The sequence below is a fragment of the Pituophis catenifer genome, unplaced genomic scaffold (genome assembly GCF_029215685.1).
Source record: "Pituophis catenifer annectens isolate HBS135680 unplaced genomic scaffold, rPitCat1.0.hap2 SCAF_6, whole genome shotgun sequence".
NCBI classification, from domain to species: domain Eukaryota; kingdom Metazoa; phylum Chordata; class Lepidosauria; order Squamata; family Colubridae; genus Pituophis; species Pituophis catenifer.
The window spans coordinates 45,278,486-45,291,060 of NW_027256886.1; the positions used below are offsets into that span (position 1 = coordinate 45,278,486).

The following is a 12,575-nucleotide window of genomic DNA, read 5'->3' on the forward strand; positions in this document are numbered from 1 at the left end:
AATTTATCAACTTGAGGTTATTGTTTGCTGTCTATGACCTGGCTTAATTAAAATAATTGACTTTTTTCCATGTCCTCTACCACAAAAGCCAAGTTAATGCACATTGGAAGGATAGAGAATAGCACTGCATATATAATACTCAGGATTCTGAAAGAAAATAATACATCTATTTATTGAGACATATGCTACAATAAATATTGAAATAGAACAGAATAGAATATTTTATTTGGCCTAGTGTGATTAAATACACAAGGAAATTGTCTCCGGTGCAGAAGCTCTCAGTGTACATGCAAAAAAGCAGCAGAATAATGAAAATCATAATCATACCAATAGGAGGGGATAATAAAGATAATAAGAAGATAATAATAATGCTGCAGTCATGCTACTTGGATAAATACATAAACACATTAGACAGCAGTGTGAGAATTAGGTGTTTAGCAGAGTGATGGCACGAGGGAAAAAACTGTCCCTTTGTCTAGTTGTCTTGACATACAATACCTTATAGCACCCTCCTGAGAAAAGGAGCTGAAACAGTTTGTGTCCAGGATGTGAGGGGTCTACAGCTATTTTCTCAGCCCTCCTTCTGATCCGAACAATATACAGGTCTTCTATGAAGGCAAGCTGGTTGCAATTATTCTTTCCGCAATCTTAACTATCCATTGGAATTGGTACTTGTCCTGTTTGGTTGCTGTACCAAACCAGACAGTTATAGAACTACATATGACAGACTCAATAGTTCCTCTGTAAAAGTTTATCAACTGCTCCTGGAGCAGTTTTAACTTCCTGAGTTGATGCAGGAAGAACATTCTTTGTTGTGCCTTTTTAATGATGGTTCCAATGTCCATTTCAAGTCCTGGGAGATTAAAGAACCCAAAAATTTGAAGGACTCTACTGTTGATACTGTCCTGTTGAATATGGTAAAATAGAAGGGCTTCTCCTAAAATCCACTCTCATCTCTAGTTTTAAGTGTATTCAGTTGTAAGTGTTATGTTACGTGAAGAAATGTTAATAGATTGCAAAAACCTATGGAAGTATCAAGCAAAATAAATTAAGAATACAGAAAAATTATGAACAATTCACTCTTACTGGTGCATGCCGACCTTTCTCATTTATCAGCCTGAAGACTGAAATCCAGGAAACCTCCCTAGTACTTGCACAATATCTGTCCAACTTTAACATTGATTCCCAATGGAAAGTCAAAGGGGTGGCTGAATGCCCTGACATAGAAAGATATATAACTGACTCCACAAAAAAGATGCCAGGCTTTGAACTACCATTCCAGCAATGGACAATTCTGAATAGGATTCGCACCTCACATGGCATCTGCAGAGACTTTCTATATTAATGAGGCATAGTATCCTCCCCTCAGTGTGACTGTGGGGTCCCATGTCAAACTACAGATCACATAATGACCGGTTGTAAAGTGAGGACATATACTAGTCCAGTATCTGATGTTTTAATATAAACAATGCTGCACTTCAGTGGTTAGATGGCCTAGACATTGGTATTTGAACATACATATTTTTAATGTTTAGATTTTATTGTGTTTTACTAATCTAGGTGAAATGATAATACTGCTAGTCCGTGTATGATATGCCATTCACTAAATAAATAATATTGAGAAAAAAAAATATGAAGCTCAGGACCTCATGATTGGTGACTGATGACTGATGACAAAACATTTCTGGAAAGGGTAAGAGTTGCAAAATAGGCAGGTCCCAATTGTAAGATCTGGTGGCTTTCACAATAGGTTTTGTTGTGTTTTTTTCTCATAATTGAGGAAAATATGCTTCTGGATTTTAGCAATATGGTTGGAAAGGGATCTAGGAACGTACCGGTTGCATATGGTCATAGGGACTTAGAATGCCCACTCCTTAGAGTGGTGGCCATAAGGACAATAGTGTCAAACATGACTAAAGAAGCAGCTCACCTCCTTATATTTCTTATAAATACAGAAGTCTATTGATAAATGCTGACAGAGAGGAGAAATGGGAAGATGAACTAATAGCTTTCATAATATTTATTTTTGAAAGAAAGGATCACCTGATACATTGCAAAAGATAAGCCAAGCCTAATTAGCTAGACTAGTGTAGTAATTGTGCACCATTTCTGAGTAAATGTATGATGAACTGCATGTTGTAAATGACTAAAATTCCTCTAAGAAGTACATTATGAGATATTTCCATATTTCTAAACATAAGAGCAATTCCATTGATAAAACTCAAATATGCTGCCTCTGTGACTCTATATGCAAGAACACACATAAACTTAGAACATTTAATTACAGAAGATGCTTCTTGCTATTTTAGCTACTGCAGAAGGAATGATGACTTTTCTTTAACCTTGCTATAAAGATTAGAAGCCAGCTATGAAAACAAGCACATTCTATATCCGTCCCTCTCAAAAGCAATTCCTATTCCCTTTTAACTGCAGCAAAGAGAAACTTCAGTATCAGAATTAATCACACAAATGTGAAATATTTCTGTTGAAACAAAATCTGGCAACCATGTTCAGTTGAGTTTCTGCTTTTACCAGACTCTGCTAACTTTAATAGCAACAACCCTTAACTGATAGACTACATGTGGTCTCTAGCATTCCTTTGTAATATACTATCAAAATCTGGCAAAAAGAGCTGGCTGTTTTCCACAGCATAATTCTTTTTTCCGTAATATAATATTGAAAAGGTTAGCAAGTGGTCTCCTGGAAGACTATTCAATATTGCTAACAGACACCATGGCAAAGATTAAATATTTTTGAATCTTTTAAACATTAAAAATTTTACATATTCTGCTTTTTTCCTGGCATTGCTACATTCAGGATTGTGTTTCTATCCCAACTGACTCCAAATTTTAAAAATTCCTTCATTTCTCAGATTTTAACTCCAACTTTATCTTTTTTCTGCCAAAGTCTATCATTCAATTTTGATGCTACATCTGAACTGTTACATATGAAATATAGCTGACTTTTAGCCAGTCACTCTCTGTCAGCTCAACTCGCCTCACAGGATTGTTGTGGAAAAATAGGAGAAAGAGAGAGTAAATATGTTTGCCACCTTGGGTTATTTATAAATAATAAAGGTGAGGTTTAAATAAAATAAATAAAATTTATGTATAAATCACCCTGAGCCATTATGGCTAAAAAGCAAGTCACAAGGATAATGAAACTGTAATATTGCAGGCTCTTTTCTTTATATAGAGGATTTTATCCATTTGTTCTAGACTTATTTTTATTTGCAATAAGAACTTCATCTATCATGACTCTATCCTTCTACAGATGGCCAGTACTATACCAGTATACCCCCCCAAAAGAACAACACACTCCTGTTATTTCTATCATATGCCATATGTTTTGATTTAACACACAAACATTTAAATATTTCCATTTGAAAGCTTTCCTCATGTTCTATTCCAAAAGTTACATATTTTTTAAAAACCAGGAACACATACAATAATCAATAATTATCCTCATAAAAATCATAACTAAAAGAGTAATTGATAAGATATATATCCTTTCTCTTCCCAAGCAGCAATATTGTAATGGAGTCTCAATTAACTTGTTACTAATTCTCCAGATCTAGCTAGTAAATTGGTCAATGTTATTTTTCTGCCGGATGCAAAATGATTTTACTTGAACTACTTTGTTTCTTAGCCCTTCACTGTTCTTTTGGTAGTCAATATTTATTTTCCCTCTAGTTTTCAACAGTGATCTCATGATCTAAGCCCGGGTGTCAAACTCGCATTGTCATGTTGTCGTCACGTGACATATTCTGACTTCCCCCTTCCCTAAAATGGGGGTGGGTGTGGCCAGCATGTGATGCATCCGGCTTGCGGGCCACAAGTTTGACACTCCTGATCTAAGCTTAATTAAAGACTCCTAGTCTTTACAGGCTTCTACCTCTTCTCTTACAGTTAACTTGAACATCTTGACTAACTTTTCTGGGCTTTGGACATTCTTGAACAATACAAAATGGACTACATGGATTCCTGGGCTATAGGCAGGGAGAATATCCTTAATACAGAGTTACAGATGAGAGAAGATAGTTAAGTGATTTCAGGATTCAGTGAAAAGTATGTCAACTACTGGAAAATCTCCACAATTCCATTAATGTTGCTATGTATTCGGTGTACACCAAAAGCCAAAAGCATATTGATAAGTGCCACATAATAAATTTGTATTGAACACATTATCTGAAATTAGTGTAGTTAAATCAAGAATTCTGTACACAACCTTTAAAGTATGTGTGTATTTTTATCCATCTTCTGGTTTTTTATATTTGATCATATATATTGAGTTACTGCAATTAAAAATGACTTAATGCTAATATCTTATGGATTTGCAATTATCTTTTTCAGAAATGTTGAAAACTATCCAAAATGTTATTGTGTTTAATCATTGAATTAGAACCAGATATTCTGTAAAGTGAAGTTAAATTGGTCCTAGAAAATACTGCTAACTCAATGCTGCAGGAATTGGCAAAATATCAGAACTCTAAAGTCTGATAACAGGATGCAGAAAATAACTTTGTAAACAAGTATGGAAAACAACTGTGGCCAAGGGAATGAAAAAGATCCATTATATTTGAGTACCACAAAAAGGTAATGTTAAGGAATGTTCGAACTAATGAACAATTACATTAATTTAACACCCTAATAAGATAATGCCCAATATTTTGCAACACAGATTTTAATAATTCATGGAACAAGAACTTCCAGATACACAAATGGACTCAGAAGAGATGATGATACCCAAGATCATTTGTCTAATAGCCAATGGAAAATGAAAAAGGGGGAGTTCAAAAAAGATATCTATTTTTGTTTTACGAATTGTACAATGGCTTTTAACAAGATAGTCTGAAACGTACTATGGATGTTCCTTAAAAACATGGTATATCAGAAATCTCATTTGCCTATTGAAAATTGCTATAATAACCAGGAACCTTCCATCAGAATGCAATATAAAGCAACTAAATGGTTGAAAATGGGGAAAGGAATATGCCAACGTTGTATATTTACATCTCATTTATTTACCTTACATGCACAATGTAAGTGGCAACAGATGTTATCTTCCTAGGATCAAAAAAAATGACAGAAATAGGAAAGCCTAGCAAGAAAAAAGAATGGTATAAAATGGTTTCTTCTTTTTCCCCCTGAGTGTTAATATATCTAGATAAAATTTACAGGATAGATAACAATTATGTAGGGGACACAATTTCCTAAATTTTGAAGAAATGAGTACATTGATTTCAATTAATCTTTTATAATAACAGTCATTTGCTCAGACCATTTCTGCAAGTATTCCAGTAATCCAGTGATTTTTGTAATTACAATTTGAATGAAATCTGTCCTCGACTCAATCCTATTCAATTGACATATTCCTGTGATACGAATGGTTACAACTGAAGGTATTGAGAAACTAGAAATATAAACTGCTTATTCACAAGACTGCTGCAACATGTTAGGGATATGCAAAATATTCAATTTTTCTTCTAGACCACAAGCTACTTCTATCAGTTTATATGTCTGGAAAACAAAATTAACCCAATTTAAAAAAAAATTAAAAATTAAAAAATGAATTTAAAATAATTGATTACAATAATTAACTATTTAAAGCTTGAAAAGACAAATGTGTTTTAACCATCTTCTTAAACAGCAAGATACTAGAAGCCAGAAACATCTTGAAAACACATTTCACTTCCAAACAATTGCAGGACTATTTCCAGAGCAGCTGAATCAGCACTGTCCCGAGGAAGAATGGAATGTTTCAGAATTCCTTGGAACATTCTGTCTCCGAAATGTAACATTTAACACACTTATAACTATTGCATGCCCAAATACATAAAAAGAGGTCTTGGACAAGAATGCAGTCAACTGCAGTGGTAGCAGAAACAGGTCTTTCATCATTGTCTACCCTCAGGTTCACACTTACCATGATTTGGAGTGATTGACTGTAAAAGAGACTCTTAAAAGAGACCTGACAAACACCTAATCTAAAAGCCCTGCTTCTATAATATGAGCAAACACTATAGGTACTATCTAAAAAAATAATAGTAAAGTCCTGACCTAATGCTAGTAAAATGCTCTGCCTTTACTTAATCATCAAGCTGTATGTCAGAGTTGGAGTTCCACAATGGATTCTGAATCACAGACAGGAGAAGTTACACCTCTTCACTTTCACTACACAACTGATTACAAAACCACCTCAAATTACTTCCTTCCATTGGGTATACAGAATTATCAACATGACAGAAACAAATTACAGCATAGCAATTTTTCATTCAGTTAGAGAGCCAGGCACATATAAGTATTTTCAATCATATAACCTAAAATGCTACTTTAAAATACCTTTAAAATGCTATGCATATCTAAAATTGTTTTTATTCCTTGAAAAAAATAATAATAATCAAATAAAGAACATGGATTATTGTAACAACATGTGTATAATATTTGTGTCTTTGGGCATATAACCATAATAAGTTAATAATTGATTTAAAATTTCCAAAATGGAATACTCAGTTTTTGTGCACAACATGCAAAACACTAATTACTATCAATTACTTAAATGTCTTTAAAAAGCATAACCACTTATTTATTTGCCAACTGCAAATGGTTGCAAGATGTACGGAGTATCAAGACAAATATTACTGAAATTAGGAGATACAAACAACTGTAATAGCTTTAGAATAATTGGTCATCCTCTGCTGAAGCTAGCAGATATAAATATGAACTATTATTCATAAATACTAGGAAAATGTCCCTTCATGAAAAATTATTTTTTCAGTCAACTCTGCTGGCATTAGTTGGGGAAACAGAAACATTAGTTGGTCAATTCTAAAAGAGAGCACCACAAAGAAAAGAGACAAATAACAACTCCTTGATAGAAGCATAATTATCAATTCCACTCTAAAGATTATGTGATCCAGGATAAAAATAATTAAGATTATCGGCAGATAGAAGTGAGGATGATTTATGTTCATTTATTAGAATGTTTATTCTTCAACAAAATGGACAGGATTTATACAAAACGATAAGAATGTAAGTTAACTGCTATCTGTTCTTTAGTTTTCTCTATAAACTGCTTAAACAAGAGTTTAAGTAGTTTCTTAAATAAGCACTTACTATCCCAAAAATTTGTAAGACATTCTTGCTCTTGTTAGCAATAAGGCTCAGTTATGAAACATAGATTTGTATACATACCAGCTAAAGTATAATCCATATCAAATCCAAAGCACTTTATTTTTTCCATGGCTAGACTTCTATTCACAAAAACCCTGCCAAAAAAAAAGGTAAGAAAACCAATAGTAAGTATTGTTGATATGAAACCTGAGTAAACAGCATGAGGAACACATATGCTTCAAACTATCCAAGAGTTATTAAGGGAACATGCCAATGGACAAAATGACCAAGACGCGTTTATAGTGATCCTGAGTACATTCACTTTGGAGCAAATGCCACTGGACTCAGTAGACTCATCTGGGAATAACTTTATACTTACAGCACTGGGCTGTTAATCTCCTAAATGCAATAACATTGCTGGATGCTATCAGTAGTAGTTGAATTTAAAAGATTTTTAAGAGAGCCGGATTTTTCATTTATGTTATATGTATGAACAGAATTAACACAAATTGCAGATACCAATCAAAAAGAAAAAAAGAAAGAAAAAAGGATGAAATAATGCTCATTTTTTTTAACTCAACGAAAATAAAAGCAATATACCAAGAAGGTGGCATACTGGTTGTGAATTGATAGTTTGCCTACTAATTACATAAATTGTTTAACATTAAAATTATTCTCAAAATCAAGCCTATCTCATTGTATTATTAAATAATACATTTAAAATGGTATTGATTGATTTAAAAGATGCCACAGAAATTACAGTCTAATTCCACCAATATATAAATGCATAAAAAGTAAAGTTGTCCCTGCAAGTTTTACCCCCGCTAGTCGTGACCGACTTTAGAAGGCAGTGCTCATCTCTGTTTCTTAAGCCAAAGAACCAGCATTGTCTGAATATGTTTTGGCACTCACTTGGCCAGTATGACATCACGCCACAGCACAAAGCATATGGCACAACATACTGCTATCTTCCTGCATGCTTATATGCAGTACCTATTCATCTACTTGCCTCTGCATGCTTTCAAACTGCTAGATTGGCAGGAACTGGACAAGTGGGAACTCATTCTGTCTCGCGACACTCGGGTCTCAAACTGTCAAGATATGGACCTTTCACAGTCTAAGACTCAACATCCTAACCACTGAGCCACTGGGTCCCTTATAAATGCATAAAAATGCATTCTGTACATTAAATTAATTTAAACCAATCCCTGCATTAGCAACTTTATATTCAAAAATATACACAATTTTTTTGGTAATATATAATTCAATTCTGAAGAAGCTACTTGGATGAGAAGCAAAATGTTTGCAAGGAAAAAACCCCAAAAGTCCAGTTGCCTTTTGAAAAGAACCTTTGGGAAAACCATGACCTGAATGATTGAGAATCTCCATAAACTTCTCTTTCCTCCTTTAACATTTCATCCTATAAGTAGCATGTAAGTGCATTATTTATTACATTACAATGTTGTCATTCCATGCACTTGCGTGTCCAGGTCCCTGCATTCTCTATTTGCCTTTAGTTTAACTGTCTATCCTTGGTTCTGACTGCATTTAAGAAATGCTGATCTCTTTGGGCAACTTATCTGAACCTAACTTGCCTAGGTTTCCTCTAATTCCCCTCTTGGCCTTACTTTCTCACGTACAGTTTTAGAGTAAACTTAAAACTTAAAACAAAAGAGGAAATGAAGGAAGAATTTAGATCACGGGTGTCAAACTTGTGGCGTCATGTTGCTGTCATGTGATGTTTCATGATGTTTTTCCTATTCGCGGAGCTGGGGTGGGCGTGGCATGTGTGTGACAAATCTGGCTTGCAGGCTGCCAGTTTGACACTCCTGGTTAGATCCTTCAGCTAACTATTAGCCTTCAATACATTTATTAAAAAGAATTGTGGTATTCAGCATAAGAAATACGTTTGACTGCAGTTTACTATCAGGATCAATGATTAGTATTCACCAGTCAGCCACTGCTCACCTTTGTAAGAGATATTGTAAGAGATAAGTACATATTTCCTGCAAGGAACAGTGCATCATTCTGAGAAATTCAGATCTTAATTTGTTGATGACACTAGATACATGAAGGTCAGATACTTGGCTCCTGTGCTATGCACTAACTTGAACAATTAGCTAATCTAATACAGCAATTCAGTTATTTCTGGTGTCTTTCAAAAATTAAAAACAAATCTTTTGAAGATCTTGTATTATTTTTTTTAATTTGCCCTACTATTAACTATACACCCAAAGGAAGAAAATTACTTGTTTGGGAAATATGCTTTAGAAAAGTAATTGAATTTTTGTTTATTAAATAACGTACTGAAAATATGATTCTATCATAAGACAAGGTTATCAGTTAACATTTTTGAAAGATTTCAGAGGAATTAGTCAATCCAAATTTATGGAATAATGCTTTCTGCATTAATGAAATAAATATAGTACAAAGTCACTAACAGGCTTTTTGTATCTTTAGGTACTACTCAGATTTTCTTTTTAGATTTATAGGAGAAAGAAGATTAAAGTAACATTTCATTTGTACAGGATTATGAGATATGGTAAATATTTAAAAAATGAACAAATATATTCAAAGATAGAGCATTTTTAACCTTAGAGATTTCCCTTCCAAAATTCAAGTACTAACTAAACAGCTTGTCTTAATACAAGACAATTTACAATTACGAACATTTGGATTCCAAACCATTAACATTTAAGGTCAAGCTATCATATTTCTGCACTAACAAGCTTACCTCATCATCTTATTTGGATGTTCTTCTTGTAAAATTTGTAGCTGTCAAATCCACGTTACTTATTTTTTAAAAGGCTCCCTTCCCCCATATATAAGCAATTTTGCTTTTTTCTGGCTGGATTTCAGCATAGCACTATGCGTAAAACAAACTGGGAGATGCCACGTATCTGTTTAGACAGTGCTAGAGAACACAGATCTGCAGCTAATTTAATAAGTTACAGAATATCACTGTTCAATACATCTCCGTTTGGAATAGAATCTCTCTGGCTATATGTTTTACCGTTAACTTTCAATGCAGCTCTAAGAGTCACAATTTCCTGGCAAGCTGCCTGTTTTGGCAGTGAAGCATAGAAAGTACAACGGTGGAATGAGATAGGAGGGAGGAGAGACAGTTAAACATGACAAAAGTTACACAACAGCTACCATCAGAATATATGAAAGCCACTATAAACAGAAGAAATATTGCAAATTTATGATGCACCACATGAGCCCTTGGGATATCAACTGAAAGGCAGCATTGCCAAATATCATCATGGCTTTGAATAAACAAGATATGATTCATCTTTCTCATACACAAGTTAGATGGTTTGATCTCTGGCAACAGGATCATCACAAAAGGGCGGTGGGGCTTTTTTATACCCTCTCAGGATTCTCCAGATATAAACATAGATATTAGTTTGTAAATTAAAATGAAATTAACCATAAAACAATCCACAGAATTTGAGTTCTTTCTGAGAGTTTAGGAATCTCATCTGAAAAACAGGAGAGATTGAAGAAATTGCATGTTCAAATCCATAACCAGTTAACAGTCTGTTTGGACAGAACATTATTAGGGGTGGTAAGCACACCACCACAATTAAAGAATTGTTCTCTCTGCATTAGAAGGGTTTGTTCCAACCAGGTAATTTGGAAGAAATAATATGGTTCCTTCTAATTTTACAGAAACTTCTTCATACAGCTAATCTCAAAAACGAGTAATTTTAACACTATGTAGGAGAGTCTACAAGGAAGAACCAATTTGTGGTGATAGTTATGATGTCAGGTTACAAACTGGGAGACCATGAGTTCTAATCCTGGCTTAGATATAAAGGCAGTTGGGTGATTTGGGTCCAGGCTCTTTCTCTTAGCCCTAGAAATCAGGCAACAGCAAACCCTTCTGAAAAACTCTGCAAAGGAAATGTTTGTAGTCCGTAGGAATCAAAACTGACTTGAAGGTACATGCATGCCTGCGCGCATATACTTGCACACACACAAACACATACATACATACATACATACATACATACATACATACATACATACATAAAGCAAGGAAAGAGACAGAAATGTACCTTTTCCTCCTTAAATATTTTGCCTTTTTTCTACTCGAGTCCTCCAGACTCAGAGAATACGATCCTGCTCCATCAGTGGTGGGATTCAAATAATTTAACAACTGGTTCTTTGCCCTAATGACCGGCTGAGTAGGCGTAGCTGAGTGATCATGTGACTGGGTGGGCGTGGCCAACTTGACATCACTCACATCAAAGGGGCCTCGCCTCATGCAGCCCCTCACCTCACCTCCAAAATTTTTATGCAAAATGGAATTGCTTGAGAAACTCTGATTCAAACTAACCTAATCCACCTCCATGAGTCAGGTATCAAAGATCTACAAATCTTTAGTTGTACCAACTATATTCCGTTACAACTATCTATTCATACTGTACAGGTAATCCTCAATTTACAACCACAATTAGGATCAGAACTTCTGTTGCTAAGTGAAGCAGTCATTAAATGAGTTGTACCCAATTTTATGACCTATTTTGTCACAGTTGTTAAGCAAACTGTCATGGTTGTTAAGTGAATTCAGTTTCCTACACTAACTTTGCTTGTCGGAAGCCAGTTGGAGAGGTCGCAAATGGCAATCATTTAAGCCCAGGACATTGCAACCATCATACATGCTGGTTGCCAAGTGCAGGGATTCTGCAGGGATTCTGCAGGCCATAAGTGCGATGACCAATCTTAAATCACTTTTTTCAGCACCACTATAACTTGAACAGTTGCTAAGCAAATGGTTGTAAGTCAAGGACTATCTGTATTTACATAAAGTGCTTGAGCAACCCCATTCCCAGCCATTCCGCAAGCACATTTTCTGACTCATGTACCTTTTATATCATAGATCTAAAACCTGTGAAATATTCTTTGTCTTCCCCTGAGGATAACTTTTGCACCTGCATGTTTATAGTTACTTAATAGTTACTTAACAAAAAACAGTTTTTTCTTTTCATACGTTTTGTAAGTATGGGATCACCTTGGATATAAAGTCAGTTTTTATAACCCCCTATCGTCCAATGAGGACATTAACAAAATTAATAAGGATTTATTAATAAATACAGAGGATTCCAAGAACTATTTCCAGTTATGAAATATTAATTATTAGCTTAAGAAATAAGTGCTATGAATTGCAAACACCATACATACAGAGTACATTATATAAATTTAGCATTTTCACATCAGCTGTATTTTCCAAAGATATAATGCCAATTATAAAGATTCTGTTTAACTGAGTGGCTTCATTTGAGAAATGATTCCATACCACAAATTCACCTCTGCTTTTAGAACTTACAGTTGACCAAAATATAAGGATTATTGCAAATTTTGCATTTTGTGTTTTTGATTTGCTAAATTACTACCTAAAATAATGATAAACAAGGCAGAGTTCAGCTAATTGTTCTAAGAAAAATGTGATAAATG

The 12,575-nt window shown here is 34.4% G+C and overlaps 1 protein-coding gene across 6 annotated transcripts in view; it reads right to left on the reverse strand.

Annotated features, from left to right (window-relative positions):
- Positions 1 to 12,575, reverse strand: part of NT5C2 (5'-nucleotidase, cytosolic II) — a 66,483-nt gene that overhangs the window by 28,890 nt on the left and 25,018 nt on the right. For 4 of the 6 annotated variants that reach the window (XR_011600504.1, XM_070945724.1, XM_070945723.1 and 1 more), the window contains one exon: positions 7,194 to 7,267. Coding sequence is in view for 4 of the 6 variants with exons in the window: in XM_070945724.1 (XP_070801825.1) it covers positions 7,194 to 7,267 (74 nt within the window). In the remaining 2 variants the exon portion in view is untranslated. Of the gene's footprint in view, positions 1 to 7,193; positions 7,268 to 9,846; positions 10,106 to 11,176; positions 11,252 to 12,575 lie in introns of those variants that run through there. The other 2 variants (XM_070945726.1, XM_070945725.1) reach the window with 2 other exon arrangements.